The sequence below is a fragment of the Pocillopora damicornis genome, chromosome 4, assembly GCF_964200805.1.
Source record: "Pocillopora damicornis chromosome 4, jaPocDami1.2, whole genome shotgun sequence".
NCBI classification, from domain to species: Eukaryota; Metazoa; Cnidaria; class Anthozoa; order Scleractinia; family Pocilloporidae; genus Pocillopora; species Pocillopora damicornis.
This window is the reverse complement of record NC_142673.1, coordinates 7130467-7149565: the sequence shown is the minus strand read 5'-3', so window position 1 is coordinate 7149565 and position 19099 is coordinate 7130467. Positions and strand designations below refer to the sequence as shown.

At 38.9% G+C, this 19099-nt stretch overlaps 1 protein-coding gene across 3 annotated transcripts in view; it reads left to right on the top strand.

Moving 5' to 3' along the window:
- Positions 1 to 19099, top strand: part of LOC113679104 (intermembrane lipid transfer protein VPS13A) — a 62458-nt gene that overhangs the window by 29537 nt on the left and 13822 nt on the right. For all 3 annotated transcript variants that reach the window (XM_089204447.1, XM_089204446.1, XM_089204445.1), the window contains 27 exons: positions 530 to 652; positions 1157 to 1309; positions 1762 to 1855; positions 3285 to 3662; positions 3955 to 4335; positions 5472 to 5849; positions 6028 to 6089; positions 6504 to 6623; positions 7422 to 7550; positions 7643 to 7786; positions 8160 to 8240; positions 8609 to 8647; positions 9238 to 9390; positions 9913 to 9990; positions 11641 to 11727; positions 12057 to 12208; positions 12879 to 12987; positions 13435 to 13566; positions 14219 to 14305; positions 14984 to 15100; positions 15350 to 15448; positions 15915 to 15995; positions 16136 to 16240; positions 16416 to 16502; positions 16631 to 16696; positions 17189 to 17317; positions 18012 to 18145. In XM_089204447.1, the coding sequence (XP_089060573.1) occupies positions 530 to 652; positions 1157 to 1309; positions 1762 to 1855; positions 3285 to 3662; positions 3955 to 4335; positions 5472 to 5849; positions 6028 to 6089; positions 6504 to 6623; positions 7422 to 7550; positions 7643 to 7786; positions 8160 to 8240; positions 8609 to 8647; positions 9238 to 9390; positions 9913 to 9990; positions 11641 to 11727; positions 12057 to 12208; positions 12879 to 12987; positions 13435 to 13566; positions 14219 to 14305; positions 14984 to 15100; positions 15350 to 15448; positions 15915 to 15995; positions 16136 to 16240; positions 16416 to 16502; positions 16631 to 16696; positions 17189 to 17317; positions 18012 to 18145 (3698 nt within the window). The remainder of the gene's footprint in view (positions 1 to 529; positions 653 to 1156; positions 1310 to 1761; positions 1856 to 3284; positions 3663 to 3954; positions 4336 to 5471; positions 5850 to 6027; positions 6090 to 6503; positions 6624 to 7421; positions 7551 to 7642; positions 7787 to 8159; positions 8241 to 8608; positions 8648 to 9237; positions 9391 to 9912; positions 9991 to 11640; positions 11728 to 12056; positions 12209 to 12878; positions 12988 to 13434; positions 13567 to 14218; positions 14306 to 14983; positions 15101 to 15349; positions 15449 to 15914; positions 15996 to 16135; positions 16241 to 16415; positions 16503 to 16630; positions 16697 to 17188; positions 17318 to 18011; positions 18146 to 19099) is intronic.

The window sequence follows — 19099 nt, the reverse complement described above, 5'->3', positions numbered from 1 at the left end:
AACAATCAAGAGTTTCTTTAGTTGGTGATCATTGTCTTTATTCTAAGGAGAAATTAGATGCTAGTAACTCGTAGGGGTCAAAGGGTTGCACACTACTTTGCAACCAAACAAAAGAGGGTCCAAACGAGCAGTCAAGGATGGAAGCCAACATACCATAAGGCAAAGGGACAGACAGGCAAAAAAACGGGCAGACAGACATACACGTATAGCCGGGAAAGAAACTACGCAAAAGAAAGAAAAATGGCTTTCGAAGCCACAGTTTAACCGAGCTTGTTAACGGAGAAACATTGTTTTTAAAGGTATTCGTGAAGGGTGCATCGAGTTTGAATAACGGCTTGTGACCCTTTTACTTAAGGATTGGATTCCCATGAAAAGTGGAACTATGATGGCTTATATCTCACGGATATGTTCTCAGTTCAGCCACTTCCCTCGTAAAAGTTGTAGTAAATTATATATTCATGTGTGTTTTATATTCTCAAACATAAGCGAAGAGTTTATTCGACGTTTTATATATTTTTTTTTCTTGCAGAATACAATCGATTTCCGCTTTGTTCAGGGTCTTGGACAGCAAAAGATGTCGGGTTCTGTTTCAGATGTCGTAATTACCTCAGCATCGTTTGACAAGGAGAGAAGAGCTTCAACGAAATCCAGGGTGAAACTTTATTCCTTTTACTTGAGGCTGTAGTATATTGATCAGCGGCGCGACAACGGGGCTAGAGGAGTCAACTTACCTTCCGGAGCTCTTGGGCTGAGTCTTAGGTCACGATTGTAAATGGCGAACTGCCCGCTGGGATTTTCAACCTTTAGGGAGAAACTTTCAATTGAGCGTCCAAATTAATCCAAGGTCTCTTTGGTTTAGTTTACTTTGTTGTGTGATTGGTCCAGAAAGTCGTGCTCCTTTCTTAACTAATCAGGTTCAAAACTTCAACTAATTGCGACTTGGTCACAGGCTTTTTCTTGCGTTTTAGTCGCACTTAATCGAAATGCGCTCTATGCTTTAACCGAATGCGTGGTTTTTCCCAAAGAGTAGCCCAGATCCTCCGTGCTTTCTGCCTCAAAAACTTCTGAGAGTAAGCTTTTCATATGTTAAATGTTTCTCCCTGACAAATTATTTGAACACTTTACTCAAAGTAATTCACTTCCTTTTCATTTGCAGGTTCTTCAGCTTTCGCATATATCTTTTGTAAGCTCGGCACCAGAAGGCGGTAGCATGCATATTGACGTATCGACAGCAATGGCGTACATACACGTGTCGCCTCCTACAATCAGGACATTAACAGCGTGTCTGATGTCATTAGCCCCAGCTAAGGTTTGTGTAGCTTACAGAACCATTAGTAAGAACGCATTTGGAAGGTTTGTGTGTCTCATGAACATATTGATAAGAATAGTTTTTGAAAGGTTTCTATGAGTTATGAAATCCTTTTTAACCCTTTCACTCCCAAGATTTCATTACTGAATCTCGTTACAGATTGATAGACAATTTTCATGATGTTATTTCGGAGAATTTGTCATTGTGTCGACTGATAATCCCTTTGCTGATGTTTTTCTTTATTCTCATCACTTGTTGCTTCATATCGTATCGTTAATGTGGTGAGAAGTTGTGTCTTGGTCACTCGTGGGAGTTAAGGGGTCAAGAAACCATCTTTAATAAATCCTTATTTAACGTTTTTATGACTTATTAACCGATACGAAAGAGTCAATTTGAATGTGTTCTCGTGTTTCATCCTTCGCATTCCCTTCCCTTTCGATTTTTCTCTCCAGACGGAAGAAAATGGAAAGAAGGCAACTGAAAGTGCTGTAGACTTATGGAATGAAAAGCCAATTACGACTAAGGATCGATGGTATTTATCCCCAGGTGAGGCAAACATTACCGTTTATTAAACACATAAACTGCGGTGTTAGACAAGGATTTCCGGCCCTGAGAAAAGCCGAAACAACTCACGTTAAAAATATTGTATTTTTGCGCGTGTGTTAGCATTTCTGACGGCTGAGAATGAAAATAATAATAATAATAATAATAATAATAATAATAATAATAATAAAGGGCTGTTATGTTTATATGATAAACAAAATAATACATAGATATGGAATTTCTCTTCTCGTTTTCAACTCAACATTAAACACTCGAAGAGAAATTCCATATCTACGCGCGCCCATGTATTATTCTCTATTTAACTTACTGTATGACTAGTCGAAGGAACCATCTTTTGACGGTGTAAAAGTTATCCTTCCTGTTTCTGAGGTTGCGTGCAAATTATTTGCTCAGATGAAGTGAAAACGGAATGATCTGCTTGGTATTTTACTTGTATATTGCCAAAAATTACATAAAAGTAATTTTTAGATATCATTGATGTTGAACTTTCAGAATATCACGGCTATGATCAAGACATTATGATAAAGGGTTACCTTTCAGTATTCTATAGAGCCCAAAAGCAGAGCGTGAAATTGCGCCTGATACAGGCGCCAATGTGACTAAATTTTTCACTTTGGCGACCAAATCCTGAATCATAACCATACCTAGAGATATAGTGAATTAAAAAGATTTGCAAAGAGAAATCCGCGGTAAACTTCCTCGTTAAGTTTGTTTAATTTCCAAAACCCAGCACATGCATCTCAATCGATAATTAGATGCGATCTTGGATTTAAGTGAGCTTGAAAATTGTATGTCACCCATCCTAGTGTCCACTTTGTAGAACTTTATTTTGGAGGGTCCAGCTAGAACGCTGACAGCGTTTAAAAAAAAAGGTTTTTTTTGTCTTTAAAAATGGCGACCAACTTTTTTGCATTGGCTACCACTATGAAAAATTTTAGGAGCCAAGTGGCTTTCAGGAAAAAAAAAATTCACGCCCTAAAAAGAATTTTTTTGGTGTGGGGGAGGTGGGGGGAGAGAGTTAGTTTATCGGTGAGAACACTCACTCCCCTCCTGTGAGGGCTGGGATTGAGACAGTTTGTCTTCTGCGAAAACTAAGACCAAATTCTTATTATTCAGGCGCTTGGTGGCAGGTTTGAATTTAAAATTTGGGTTTGTTCGTTTTCAGCCAAAAATCGCCGTCAGTGTTTAAACCGCATGTGAGTGTGCAAGTTTTCAAATGTAGGCTTCGGGATCTAGTTGAAAGCATTTAAAAAAACAATTCTTGAAGGGAATGACAGTTTTCATGAGTTTTTTTTTTAATATTTCTTGCATGCCCGCACTCGATGTCCGTACTCTTAATAAGAACTCTTGAGAGCTTTCCCGTGTTTTAAAGGTTGGGGTAAACTTTTCACGTTTGTGATTTGCGTTTTAGTTCCAGAAGACCAGCTTGTTCCTGGGAGACGGGTGCTTGCCAGAGCTTTGACTAACATGAAGTTTTATGATCCGGGATATATTTACAAGGCTTTGGAAAACATGATTGGTGTCCACTTTGACGGCGGCCTCCCCTGCGCCTATGATCCAAATGACATCACCGCTATGATGGTGGATAAAGACCCTGATCCTCACGCTCTGGTTGTTGGTACACCTGTGGTGGCCAAGCGTTCAAACGATTCATCTCATGTCGAAGGAAAAGTGAAAGAAAGGAAAGAGGAGAATGGAAAGGAAACATATTTAATTGACTTTTGGGATGGCATCGAACAATGGGATACTCTAGATCAGATTCGTATTCTCACCACCAGTAAGCCAGGAGGTATGAAGTTTGAGGAGTTTTAGCTGACAATTCCAGCTATGTTACATGTCTGTTGTCAGCATAGGTTCACATTAGTCCAGTTATGTTGGTTGGGAAAGTTACGAAATTAGCTCGAATAGCCGGAGATTGGCGATTGCTTTCACCCTTCTTTGAACTAAACTCCATCGGTTTCAGTGCGAACAAAGAACGCTATTTAATATTTGTAAAATTTGAATGAACTTCATGCTTTGCAACTGCATCTAAAATCAAAGATGCGCATGTAACAGTCTGCCTCATTTTTTTTTTCTTGTAGTTCCTAGGGGGCAGATTGAAGTGTCATCCATCGTATTTGTTAGATTAAAAGACGACATGTACAGGAGAGGTTTTGTCTCCAGCAAAACATACAGGAAACATGTGATACGGTTAATCGGTGAAGTGGCCACTATCAGTGTGGACGCAAACGACAGTGCGGCGGTAGTACCAGATGTCATCCCAGATGCAGCTTCTCTTACTATTGGAAGAACAGTTATTGCTACAGTTGACACTGCTTTTTGGGAAGCGGGATTTATTGTTCAGATTCGGACACGAGATGATTCAGGACAGGATATTTACCGAGTCAGGTTCTTAAATGGTAGCGATACGTGGATTTTTAACATCAACAACATCCGTATCTTGATGGCAAGGAAACCCAATGGTATGTGTGGCTACCAATTTTCAATTGAGTTTCGAAAGTAATCCGGAATTGCTTTGGTTTTGCTATTCTGCACCATAGAATTGGACTAGAAAACACGTGCTACTTTCTCAACCAATCAGGTTGAGCTCTAAAAAAATTACAACTTGGTCGCTCGCATTTTCCCTCGCTTCAGGCAGTTTGCATGTCTTTAGTTTTGTTCTCATTAGTTCCGTGTAGTTATATCCTTTTTTCTCCTTGACTGTTTTGAGATTCGCAGTATTATCACTTGTAGGAAATAATGTAAATTATATATAATGGTTAGAGAGACGCCAGAAAAAACAAATCGAAAGACTCTGGTAACTTCGCAAGCAATATATGTTCTTTTTCCTATTATGAAAATCACTAGGCAAGGTGCAAGGTCTATTTTTACTTACAAGTACGAAGGAATTGTTCACAAATGATTGGTTCTAATTGCCGTGGAGAGGACATAAAATCATATCCATTAAATAGTTCTAGTGTACCTAGTGTAGTCTGCGCAAAAGACTACGTAAATTCTAGTGCAATCGTTTTTTTGATGGTATTACCCTGGGTAATACCATCATGAAAGTAATAAGGGTGGGGTGGGTAATAAGGGGTGGGGTGGGTAATAAGGGGTGGGGCGGGTAATAAGGGGTGGGGTGGGTAATAAGGGGTGGGGTGGGTAATAAGGGGTGGGGTGGGTAATAAGGGGTGGGGTGGGTAATAAGGGGTGGGGTGGGTAATAAGGGGTGGGGTGGGTAATAAGGGGTGGGGTGGGTGGAGGGGTGGAAGGGGTGCGGACCTCCTCCTGAGATGACTCGCCACTTTCTAATATGTCTAATATTCTGCACAACATTAAAAGTGTGGTGTTGAAGCAAAACGAATAACGTAATAACGACAGTCGTAATCCTCATTCTTCGTTGTTCGCTTTTAAGATCAGTTTACGTCACCTGTCCGTTACGTCATTCCTAAGTGGTGCACTTCCTCCCAAGAAAAATCCTGGATCCGCCTTTGTTACCACTATGTTAATAACTGCTATATTTTATTAGCTACTTGTTCTTATACAAGGGGCTGCATAAAGAACGATGGAAATCTAGAGTAAATGAGAATTTTTTTGCCTTGCTATTTTCTCTCTTTAGTCCCAGAAGGCATTTTAGACGTAGGCACTGTGGTGTGGGCACACACGTCCAAAATACGTTACTACAAAGGATTTGTTGCCTACAAAGGAACAAAACTGCATGTTGATCTCTATGACGGAGATAAATTTGTGTACGAAATGAAAGATGCGTCACGCAGAGTGATTCCTGATGTGCCGCCAAAGGCGGCAGATATCAAACCTGGAACCAGAGTCATAGCCAAGTTTAAGAACAAGCCTCGGTACTACAGTTCTACAGTGATGGAGGTGGACGCCTCTGAGCCAAGCGAACCGATGTATCATGTGAAGCTTGACGATGGAGATGAGACGTGGGATTCTTTGTATCATCTCAGACTTTTACCCAAAGAGGTTCAAGTTGGAGGTACGTTTTGGAGTGTTTGTGTAAGCTCCTTCATGATTTGACTGATATGAAAAAAAAACTGATTTGATAGCAGGCTTGCTTTGATGAGCAAACAATCAGTTAGTAAATATCTCGAGATGGTTTGTTGTTATCCTTTGCGATTAACCTAAACGAAAAATACTGTATATTTTATCTCTAGGTGAGGAGAAGCCTCCCAACCATGTTAATGCCAACGAGGCTGGGAACAATAAAACAGAATTGGTAAGTTTACAAGGGCGTGGCTTATGGGGTTTCTTGGGGTGCCTGTGAATTCTTCCCCCCTCTTTGAGACACAGTTTTGTGACAGGTCAAGCACGTACAAATCAGATTTGAGAAAACAGGCGAATCCGAACAATCTAGCCGGGATAAATCTTTTCAATGCTGGGTACACTATTGGTCCATCGCTCTTGCCGTTAATAATGCGAGCCCGCTGATACACAAGGAAGAGAAGCGGTAAAAGACAGTTACCTACGGCGCGCGGAAATCAATAACTTCCCATCCCCGCTCCTAAAACAAGTCTTAGCTGCGCCCCCGCCACTAGAAACATTTTAGATCCAGATCAGTCATCCTGATATTTTTAGGGGCCACCAGAGATAAATTTTTCTTTCACAACGATAATTCAATTTTCTTTCTCAGTTGCTTTTTGAAATGGAAGGATTTGACATCAAGCTAGAAGGTTTGTTTGGCAGCCAAGTGATTCCATTGCTGTCCGTTGATGGATCCATCCAAGGAGAAGTTCGGAACTGGTCTTCGGCAGTAAGTAAAAAAATGTTATAAAGTATGCTGTAGCAATTATTCTTTTGAAAGACAACGGTTCATTTTCATGTGAATCTTTTATCAGTAAAAGCGGCTTTTGAATCTTAATACCCCTTCCAACTTTTTCAGTTATAGTAAATTCTTTTCCTCGTTATCGAGTTTGATGAGATTTTTGTGGAGAATTGGGGTAGTTTAACATACCTATGTTGTATTTTGGCATTTTTTTGTTGGTGTTATTATTTTTGTTTACTTTTGGTTGTTCCCTTTTATTTTGTTAGAGACCCGTCTCCTTAATGGCCGGTGCACTAGATTCTGTGTTAAAAAAATCCTAGTGTGGGCCTTGGAGCCCGTTTCACGAAAATTCCGGGTCGGAAGCCAAATTTTAAAATCAAAATCTAAAGCATAGAGAAGCAGGTTCTGTCACCCTAGCAAGTACAATTCATTTCTTTAGCTGATAGTTAAATTGTATAATTTTCAAAACTTTTGAAATCCCTATCTTAAATGAAAACAAAACAGTTCTACGGGCCCGTTAAGTTACCAAGGCTGTTTTGTTTTCATTCAAGATGTGGTTTCCAATAGTTTTGAAAGTTATACAAGGTGCGTAAAAGGATACCAGCGAATTCTCAGCGAAACCCTACGGGGTGTGTATAAGGGTAACCTGCGGTAGACTAGAATCCCATACAGGGAGTGTAGCAATGGCGGTACTCCTACTCGTCTTATGCTACAGAAACCGCGACAACTTCGGTCGGGGAGTCCTTTGGCTGTTTTATGTTACTTGGCATTTCTTATTTATTTCAGTTGTCAGTCCATGCTGGAGTCGACGTCATTGGAAACTACTTCAACGAAAGTGTGTCTGAATGGGAACCTCTTATTGAGCCGGTGGAGGATGAAAACAGCACTTATCGACATTGGGAAGTTAATTTTGATGTGAGTAAATTCTCGTAGTGAAGGACAGGCAAATCCTTTTTAAATCCTCACTTTTTCCAAAAGTTACAAATTTTCCCCTTTTTTCACTGTAGCTATCTTTAGCAAATGGTGGAGATGAAAGCAGCAGTTTGGAGGACAATTCAGAGGCAGCCATGACTATGGCAGTTCGATCAAAGGATGAATTACAGCTGACTGTAACAAAAACATGTCTGGACATCTTCACTAAACTCGGAGCGGTCAGTACAAAACTAGCAGGATGATGATAGTGATAAAAACAACTTCCACAGAAATGATTATGATACTGATAATGACCAGAAAGGAAACTATCATGACTTTAAAAATAACAAAAATGACCTAAGTCTCCTTCGAAGCTGTCTCTGGGATGTTATGCAACCCCTCCCGAGAGACTGGCTTTTAGTTTGGGCGCCCCCCCTCCCAAGAGACTTGCTTTTAGTTTGGGGAAATCGTTGCGTGACATCCCAATGTATGGCAGAGTTGGAAACTACAACAACATTTATAACTGTAGTAAGTAGCGGTGAGAATGAGGCCTGAAAGAAAATCCACTATTTTTTCTGTGACAAATATTGAAATACCTGTTCATGTCTGTAGGCTTTCAAAGAGGCTGTTACTCTGAAGGGTACAGGAGTGGTAGCCATTGAAGACGTTCCACCCTATCAGATATGGAATGAGGTTTGTTATCAACAGCTTCTTTTTTATGTAATTTGCAGGATATTGTTAAGGTTTTTATTGGCTATATCCTCCTAAAAATTACAAGATTCCAAAGCCTTAGTTCGTCAAAGAAAACTATCCGCACTCGTGGACAACAACTTCTCTCGAAGGCTTAGACTCAATTCTGGTATATAAAAGCAATGCGTGTGTCAGTAAACACGTTCTTTGATAAGATAAACAGTATTCGGTTTCAAGCTAGGCTCTAATTTAAAAATAACATAAATATTCGCAGTGTTGACTTCTCAAGGTTTGCAAAGTTCAGTTCTAAAGGTTCGTGTTCCGTTTCTTCTCAGTGATATCATTAACAGTCATGTTTTGATTCTCGTTAGCTTGGAATGGAAGTGAAGCTTCGTCCGGGAAAACAGCTGGTATAGTATATGTTCATCCTACTTTTCTTCGCTCCAAAATTCCTGAATATTCTTTTTCCTCTTTCTTTGTGGCGGAATTTGATAGATGCTGCAAGTCAGGTTGAAAAATTGTGAATGTTAAACAAGTTAAGTTTGAAAAAGAAACCTTGTCTTAGTGGATACTAGCGGGGTCCCATTTGTGTTCGATAGTTGTACTTGTACCTGCCTATTAAGAGGAAATCAAAGAAATCCCGTCGTAGTTTTACTTAAAGTGTAAAATGTCATAGCCATTGAAACCGTGTAATGTGAAAAGAGCCTTATCAAGGTTTGCATTAGAGCAATTTTCAATTCACTGTTTAAAGAAATCCAAGATTGCGTTACTTTGTTCTGTCCAGAAAACTGGCATCACTCTGTAAAAATATCAGATACAAAACTAAAACCAACCATGAATTAGTCGCCCGCGTTTTCCCGCGCTTTAGGCAGCTTGGTTGTTTTTACTTGGAGTTCTCATTGGCTCTTGGAGATATTTTCCTTACTTCTGATTGGACATCGTGATTACTTCGGTTTCGCTTCAGCTGTACTCAGGATACATTGTATCTGTGTTACGATAGATTGCAAGTGGAGCTGATCAAGATGGCATGGTTACAGTGCTTCCAGGTCAAAGCCTTTCCTTACGCTTTGCCAAAGGAATTCACAAGAGAACCAGCCGATACGAAAGAGCAAATAGTACTTCCGGAGGAGGGGGGCCTAGTATTGGTGTTGAGGTGAGAACAGCCATTAGGCTCAAAATTCCAGATGCAGTGAATGTTTAATGTCAGTAAAAGGAACTGGTATAAAGAATGGTTTGAAACCAGAAGTAACAGTTAATCGTGTAGTCTGATTGTCCGGGTGTAGTAGTCCATAGAAAAACTGTTGTCGCTAGCAGTGACTTATGTTTCAATAAACTCGGCGGAAGTCATCATTACAGTCGTGTCATTTTTCGTGTGAACTGTTTTGCTCAATTTTACCGTGATGGTATTTGGTGTAAGAATCAGTTAGTATTAGTCATACGTGATTTAGATCCGTCGTTTGTTGTGTAAATGTTGTGATTAAATCTTTTTTATGGTACTGGTTGGTGTAGACATCTTTTTGCGGGGAGACTCTTCCTAGTAAAGAACCAGCTTTTCAGCAGTGGTTACAAAGATTGCCGAGGATAAGATTTATTTCGTCTGCTTACAGTGCCAAAAAAATCTCAAAACTTGGAATCCTGAAATACCCTAACTTGAATCTTGTTTTGAAATCATTAGGTGCAAGGCTATCATGCGATGAAGCCTGTCTCAATCAAACAAGCAAGAGTTATCTTGCAAAATGTCATCCCAAAAAAGGTAAGAACAAATAAACGATGGCAGGAAAAAATAAATCATAATTAAGTATAATAAGTAAAGGTATAAACAATAAAATGTAATTTTGTATGCTGATACCTTTTCTGTTGATTAAACAAAGAACAATTTCCGTTGTCTTACGTGTGGAGCAGGTAACTAAAAACAGCTCTAAAGCACATTTGATACAAATGTACGTTTAATTTAAATGTTGGATCAAGTAAATTGACATCCTGCTTAACCAAGTCACCCAAATATTGTTTTTCTCCAGCTTAACTGAATTTAACTGAATTTAACTGAATAGCCGATATACCACTTAACTTAATTTAAATTTTTGAAACACAGCTCCTATTTTTTTCCTTTTCAAATCTTACTGTCCATAATTGTCAGTTAAAGTAGGCTAGAAACACCTCAGAGATGTATATAAAATATTAAAAGTGAGATAAATACTTTTTTTTTTCCTGTCAAGTATGACTGAGGTAACTTTCCACCAGAATCTTTTCAGCCAACTTTACGGTGTTCAGTGTCTAGTTTTAACGCAGGCAATAGAAACAATTACTGGATGTACAGAAAATGTATTCTTACGTCGTTGTTTAACAAACAAAACCGTATCATGATGCAGTAATATTAACCTCGTTTCTTGCTTTAATTATGTCTAGAAGTGACGTTCTAAGCAATGAAATAAAAGAAATTTATTTTAAGATTAATGAAGAATGTAATAATTGAGTTAAATTTAAATGTAGGGCACATTTCAACTGATTGTCATCAAAAACCAATTATGAAGAACTCAAAGAAAAGGAAAAAAAAATTGAACCGTGGGAAAATACAAAGTGACAAAGTTGCGGTTGGGTTTTAGTTTTGCGTCTCGTAAGTTGAAAATGCAAGTTTTCGAAACCGAACAGAGACCAAAGTGAAGCAAAACCAAAGCAATTTCAGATGCCTCTCGACACTCAGTTGAAAATTTTTCTTAAATTCTCTGCATGCTTAGTTAGTATTCTTACATTTCAGTTTATAGAAAGGATCGTTTTATTACCAGAAATGAGCACCATAAATGAAATGGTCCTGATAACGGATCTTGACCCAGATCAGGTGAAGGGCAAGTACCCTAAATTAACGGCTCTCTAACGGGAAATGTGATTTTATAAACGACTTTAGCTTTCTCGACTCTTCTGTGGGCTCAATTCTGGCTTTCAACGCTAACCACTCGTCTCTGTTTCATAAATACTGATAAACTAATAACCCTATAAATTATATTTCTTATTGGTCAATGTTAGTATCTGTACAGCTGTGCATATAGCCCTCCCCTGATCCAACATTAACCCTAACAGCCTTACTTGATATCTGTTGACTGTTGTTGGGTTATTGGAGGGGTAGGTGGGCAGTTGTTCAAATACTGACCTAGATCCTTTCTTATTTGAGTATAAGTTCAGTGTCTTTATGCTGTCTAAGTTTTAGTCCACATTTGCTAATTTGCTAATGGAGACTTCCTGTTACTTGTACTTAACTGAGGACTTCTTTTTGCTTACAAACTTTTTTTTTCTTTTTGGAGCTTTTTTTGCTCTCTAAACCGTTAATCACCAACTTCTGAATGACTACTGAGTTGAAATGAACGACAGAACAATCAAAAATTAAAGTAACATGTGCTTTTCTTTACAGCTCCTCTCTGGACTGATTGTATCAGTTGTGATTCAAGTGGAAACTGGAGACGGCCAGAAGATAGTTACTATCAGATCACCATTACAGGTCAGTACACATAACTTATCAGATATATGTCATTATCTTAGCAACTGCGCACGTGCCCCCCACCTAACCCGACAAAAACCTTACGTTGTCATTCGTTGACTGTCGTTGGGTTAGGGGAGGGGTAGGTGCGCAGTAGGTGCTCAGATACTGACATTGATCCGGTTCAGAGTGAATTTAAAAAAATAAATGCTTTTAACTTACCAGATACGAGTAACGTGGAAACGATTTATGTCGATGAATCGATTAAGAAAAAGGAACAAAGCAAAACAAAAACTAGCAACAAAGTTTGGTTTAATGTTGCCTTCATAACACAACGCTTTTTAACACAGGTGAACAACCACTTCCCGATTCCAATGGACTTATTTTGCAAGAAGGAAGATCAGTTGTCCCGTGTTACAACAATTGAACCAGACAGTGTGTTCAGTGTTCCCCTGATACTGGCTCACAAGGCTGCACTTTACCTTAGACCTGCCGGATTCGGGTTTGTTTATTTTACTGTGATCTGTGCTTTGACAATGACAGTCTGCAATCAGTTCATTGGTAGATCAATAGAATTATTTTATTTCTGATTATGTCCCATTGACGTTCTGGAATATAAAGACATTTATTTTGTGGCGAGACTGCTACAAAACTGCAATGAGGAGCAATTTTGCCAGGTCTTATCTGCCGTCGATTCTCTAGTTGCCCTTTCAACTCCCAAGTTCTGATCGTTAAATTTCCCCCTTAGCTGGTACATATTTGTTACAAGAATTTGGTATTACATCAATATAAAAACCTCTACCCGTTAGATTTTATTACTGTTTGCTGGATAACTTATGGATGTTATAGACAGATGTTAAGTGTTAATCTCTTCTGGGAGTTGAAGGTTTAAAAGCGTGTCCAAAAAAAAGAAACCTGTCTTAGTTTTGATCAAGATCTGGTCTATAGGAACGAATCTATAATATCTTTCCATAGCTAAAAAGAGGCTTGGAAACGTTTTTGGAAATATATTGGATATTGGATATTGGCGCCTGTAAAATGTAATGGAAACACGTTCTGACTTGAGGACAAGAAGGACAAGGTTTAAGTCCAAACTTCTCTGTTTCTGATAAATTTTCTTTTGCTTTTTTTTTATGTGATGTTTTGTTTTGTTTGTTGTTATTTATCTTAAGGTATGGAGCGAGTACGACACCGCTGTTGTGGAACAAGTTGGCATCTGAGGGGTCTTCTTCAGTCCAGTGTCCACCCCCAGGCGGCGAGGGACCACCTTTTCATATCGCGGTAAGCTACGTCAGAACAACTTCTGTGTTGAAAGTAATCTGTGAAAAAAAATTATTGTATTTTCGAAATTCCAAATGTAAATTTCTAGGCTTACGCAACTTATGTGTAAATAAAACTATTTAAGATTACATAATAAATACCTCTTACTAACTCAGGTCGAGGTCTTTACCGCAAGTTACGGTTTTTTTCGCTCGAATTTATGGCCTAAGCGAAGCACGTAGTATGTGGGGCTTGCCGTAATTGGGAACTATGGTAAAAGAAGTTTATCATAGTTAAACTATTTAACAGTTCAGTTAAATATCGAATGGTTTTTATTTCCATTCGTTATGAAGGAGAAGGATTTGTTTGTAGACAAGCAAGGGTTTTGACTTGCTACTGATTTAACATCAAATTGTACTCTGTTGCAAGAAGGTTGTATGAAGTTGAATGTGGACAATTCTTTTACAGGTTGATTGTGAACAAGTGTCGTACAGTGCAGTGCATGGATCCTTGGAGCATGCGCCAAACTACGTCCTACACATCTACCCATCGGCTGTTCTACATAACTACTTGCCATATAATATTCTCTACAGTACACCGGTAAGCAGAATGTGACTGATAAAGTAACTGGGATACTAAGCACGCTCTGATTGGTCAGAAACCCACGGTGTATTGCTCTGATGAACCCACAGCTATTTCAGTTGTTTTTAGGGGGATAAGTCTCTAGAGAAACTGTTATGCTGCGTCGGTTGGTGGGTATAACAAGATAATCTGGTTTTTATGACCTGAGTTGCGAAGGTAAAATGGCCACCGTGGATTCAGAAACTCCCAACGTTGGCCAATTTACATCATCAACTCACTTGATAAAACCAAATCATCTCAAGTTATGTCACGTGAGTTGAGTGTGTCACACATTTTAACGTCTATCACTGAACAGGCGCACAACAACATGCAATCTATTTGTTTTTAATGTATGAAAGGTTAAGAATAATGTGCCGAAAACTCGGGTGAAAAATTTCGATTAAAGGTTCGGAAACAAGCTCTGTTTCAGAGAAAAATAACGCATCACGTGTACCTTAAACAGAATTTCACGCATTTCAATTAAACCTTGAAACTTCAAATCTCTCTTCTTGTGTGCGAACTTTTTGGGAAATCTTGAATTGATCAATTTGTGGTATCGAAGACGTTGGTTTTTAAGTGATCGTTTAACTGTCAGTTTCTTGATGTTTATACGCTTGCTTTGCATTGTTAGGATACGCCTCTTGTTGAACTGAAAGGTGGCGACAAATGGCCTTTGTTTTCTGTCAGTCTTCATCGAAAAGTCAATCTTTACATTCAGGTAACTGAAGTATGTTATTGACATTATTTGACTCCGAAATGGCCAACTAGTGAATCCATATGTTGAAAGAAGTGAAAAGGAGACGTAATTCCTTTCTTGTTTCTTTAACAGTCAAACTCAATTTACACCGAACAGTAGATGGTTATCAAGCCTTAAACCTAATTATCAAATAGAAATTTTTACCCGCTTCTTATTTCAAAGCATCATCGTTTGTTTCACGATGTAATCACTTCTTTTTCTTTTTGCTCATGTTATTTCCTCCTTTTCAACAATCACAACCTTGCACAATAATTACAACAAGATAAAGAAAATGAAGAAGGGCGTAATATAGCAAGCTAATTAGATGCCCTTTATGGTAAATTACATTTTTTCCATGCAGTAAAAGCTATACGTGTAATCGCTTCCGATGTGGATTGCGACGTTTTTGACAGCATACTGTCTTCATCTGTTGATCAGGTCGACTAATTACACATCCGACCGCACGAAATATTACGCTTCGCTGTGATTGGGTAATTTTGAACTGCCTGTTATTTGCGCATTTTCTTCTTTAGCGTTCTGCTGTCTTATGTTGTCGTGTTTCTCAATGCTCAGCGTCCATGCTTCTGATATTCCCTTTCCACTGTCGCTGTTGATGTTCTTAGGGTGAAGTCTGAGATAAATATAATTTTTAACCTTTAGATTGACAATTATCAAGGGAGCATGTGGAAAGGCCAGGTTGAACTTCTCAAGGGAATGGACGAACTCACAACGTTTACCTTGGAATCAACTCAGGTGGCGGCTTATGTAAAGCACTTGGTAAGAGTTGATGGAATAGAGCCATCCTCAAAATGGCTGCCGGAAAACTTCATTTTAGGGCCAAAACCTACGTGATCCGAACAGTGCATAGGGAAATCTTAAAATAAGTTGTCTTTTATGTACGAATTTCATCAGTATCTATAAAATCAATAGAACATTACATGGCCACTTGGGGATACGAATTTTAGTATCTAGATACTTTCAACACTCGAAGATAAAATTTGTATTTGTGTTGCTTACTTATTACAGAGACTGGGAGTGTTAGCCACATTTGATGGGACAATGAAAATTACCTTGTACTGCCCTTACTGGATGGTCAACAAAACTGGACTTTATCTGGAATACAAGGTAGGAGAACATCCTCAATACGCTGGTATCCTTTGATACTTTGGGTCAAGGGAGGCACTCTGATAGCTCCAAAGTAAACGATTTTTATCTCCACTATTCTCAGAGACAGTTTTTCTCTCTACATAGCTATCCGGCTGGCTTCAATTCAGTCTCGACCCCCAGAGCTCTTCTGCAATACGAGAGGTCGAGATTGGCCTTAGTTAGTAGGCCATTTCCGACTTCCTTAAATCCTCACTTTGGAAACTTGGTCATGTGCAAAACCCTTGTTATAAAAATGAGTTACCAAATGAAAATATTTTCATATCAAAGGCGTTGCTCTAAGCAGAGGCACTGGGCAACTCGGAAATAGGCTTTTGAACTACGAAATGGACAGATTTAGTTTAGGAATCGTCTAGGAAGCATGCGTGGTTTATTGTTTCTCCCTTAGACTTGGTAAATAACGAGTTGATATATTCCCTGTTTTTAGGCGCCTGATGACGAGACTGTTATACCTCATCCCGTTTCCTTGACCGAGCCAGTCATGTTTTCTCACCGAGGAAAAGGAGTGGTGAGAATTCAGTTTTCGTTCTATTTTACTTCTACCTACAGTCGCGTCATCCCTTGCTGTGACTTGTACTTTTTCTTTTGTGATCCATGTTTAAATGGTGAGAATCGTCATAATTTCTCTAACTTAATGGTATTTGGCAGGCCTTTGTTCGTCTTACCCAATCAGATTGGTCCAATAAATTTTCTCTGGACGCGGCAGGCAGTGGGGGAGCTCTAAAAATCACGAAGGATGGGAAATTGTACGAGGTATTTAAAAAAGCTTTAGTACTTGAACAAAGGAAGTTGTCATGTTCTTTGATTCTTGGTATTTTCATATTATTGCCGAAAGGTTGGAAGTGAAACAGCAAACCTCCAATTCTTGCTTTCTAACTCTACCGCACAGTAAGGTTCTAAATCTCCCAAATGTCACAATCATTTGCAGATTGGTATGCAGACAACCCTATCCTACTTCAGTTTAACCAAGATTGTGGAATTCACGCCTTTTAATCTGATAAATAATCACACAGAGGTAATAATTAGAATGTTTATTCATAGTTTCTGGTGTAATCAAGCTTCTTTTTTTCCGAATTCAACTCACAAATGTCACGGAGGCTGCATTTTTGACCTCTCTGTAAATGTTCCTTTTTCCCGCTGTAGTACACAGTATCGCTGTCAGACTCGAAGGGGCCAGACTCGAAGTGGACTAAAGTTCAACCAGGAGAGGTGTGTGTTCCTGTCATCTTCTTCAATTTGTCTTATATTTCGTTTAGAGGCAGTGTGGCAGAATGATTAGGGCGCTGAACATGTAATCTAGTGGTTTTGGGTTCAAGTCCTCCACACTGCTTCTCACTGGATTTTCTCTCGGTTTTCCCAAGTTAAACTCTTTTCCTTCGCTTTCTATGTGGCCAGCTAAACTGTCTCCTGCCGGTTGTAGTTTTTAAACACTACGTTAATTCACAATGTTTTAATTTGTTCGTACTGGTCCTTGTAAGTCCCATTTGGGGGATTGTCAATTACGTTACCTACATAAACACAATTGTTGGTCTCGGTGTTGAAGGTTAGGGTTGATCTGTTGGCTTCAAGTCACATTTGACTTGTATCCATAGGTATCCTATATTTTATTGTGTAGTCTGATCAACCAGGTGGGAGTAGTTCTGCACGATCAGCAGATACACTTGGGTTCAAACCATTTGTTGTGTGTTTGTTTGTTTTCAGTGTGTACCATTCTGGCCAAATTCGTTCCCATCCAAGAACCTGGCTATCAGAGTTGGGGACAATGAAGAAGTATCACCAAGCTTTGACTTCGAACTCGACATCACCTTGCTGCTGAGAATGAACGGAAAGGTGTGTGGAGACTCGTGTTCCCAATGCAATTGAAGGCAAACCAGCCTTGGTATTTTGATACCAAAACTGTCGCACCTTGAAACCTCTCTGAGATAAATCTTTTCTCTTCTTTAGAGAATTCTGCCGACTTGTTTACAGCAACGATTTATAGAAAGTTCGTTATGGCCTATACCAACTGTAATTCAGGGGAAATAATTAAGAAAAAGAGATACATTAAATTTTTTCAAGCCTGAATCTGCAGGTTGCGGCTAAGGAAGGTTCTTATTGAAATGATGCTCTAGTCGTAAGAGCCTTGTGATCCTGTTATCACTCATTACTCTTAGAGTAATCTTAATCGATTGCCAAAGGTAATTTGCAATCTCTTTGTGTTCGCTCTACTTTACTACGTATTTTGTCCAAAACACTTGCGCCAATATTTCAATCAATGTGATTTAAAACTAAAACTAACTTTGACTTGGTAACTCGTGTTTTTCTGCGCTCTAGGCAAGGTGCTTATTTTTACTTTCTCATTGGTTCTTTGAGAAATTTTCCTTCTTTTGATTGGCTGTTGTGATTACTATTCTGGTTTTACGGCACTCAATAAAGCTTATTCCGGTTCCTGTAAAATAAACACGATGACGCGTCCTGGTCTCGGATTTGGACCTTACAGGAAAAACATTGGCTGTGTGTTGACATATAACTTTCCTATTCTCAGGTGGGGGCTGTGTGTGCCGACATGCGTACAAAAGATAATGCAGCTATCATAACTATCACACCATACTTTACCGGAGCAGCTGCCGTTAGACTGGAGAACTGCACTCAGCTAGACATCTGCTATAAACAGAAAGAGTAAGTTCAATAGAGACTTAGCGTTTTTTGACGAAGGTTGAGATAAACATGAATGAATATTGGCTAAATGCTTTTTTGTGTTTTTGTAAACCGAAAGGAAGTAATACGGGGCTAACTCAACCCTACAGGATTGTTAACTACTGGTTAATTATCAGAAGACACTAGATAACTGGAAGCTATAATTTTTACACTTGTTTTGGTTGCTGTGCACTTGCACTGTTGCTGTGTTTTGGGACTCTTTTTACTATGAAATTGCATAAAACCTCTTCTCGTTCAAGAAAGAAGTTACAAAGAAAGCGCAAGTTTTGTAAGCTCACTAAAGGCTGGTTTTTTTGTGCAACGGAGTTGGAATTGTAAATGCGACTCCAAACTTTAGAAAATTGAAATTAGCGGTCGTCAGCGGTGTCATAAATTTGACAGAACTGGAGTTGGGAGAATCCGATCGATACAATTTTTTCGATACAATTTTGCTTGAGACCCTGACGCTTATCTTGTGAAATCTGATCCGTCCTCAATCTATCCTATGGTTAACGAATATAACAAACTAGTGTTCATATATCGTAAGTGTCGGAATCATAAGTGGCATCCGTACTCTGCTCCCGATTCCTTCAGTTCGATTTTCATCGGAACATATCGCACTGCGCCTCTGATAATGACTCGGACTCCGACTTCACTCTCAAGGTTTCATTAGTAATTCTCCTTAGCATCTCCCAATTCTTTTGATATTAGTTGGACAAATTTGGTACAGGATCAACAAATAATCTCCCAATCGATGATTTTCGTTATTCTCGTCTGCTTGATATTTTATTAATATTATAAGGAGAAATTCTGTCTTGGTCCCTTTTTGCAGTTGAAGGGTTAAAAAGTGATGGGAGAAACGCGGAGCTGGCTTTAAGTCAAATTCAGATCATTGAACTGAATTTAAAAGATTTATAAGCCAGTTTTTTAGCACGA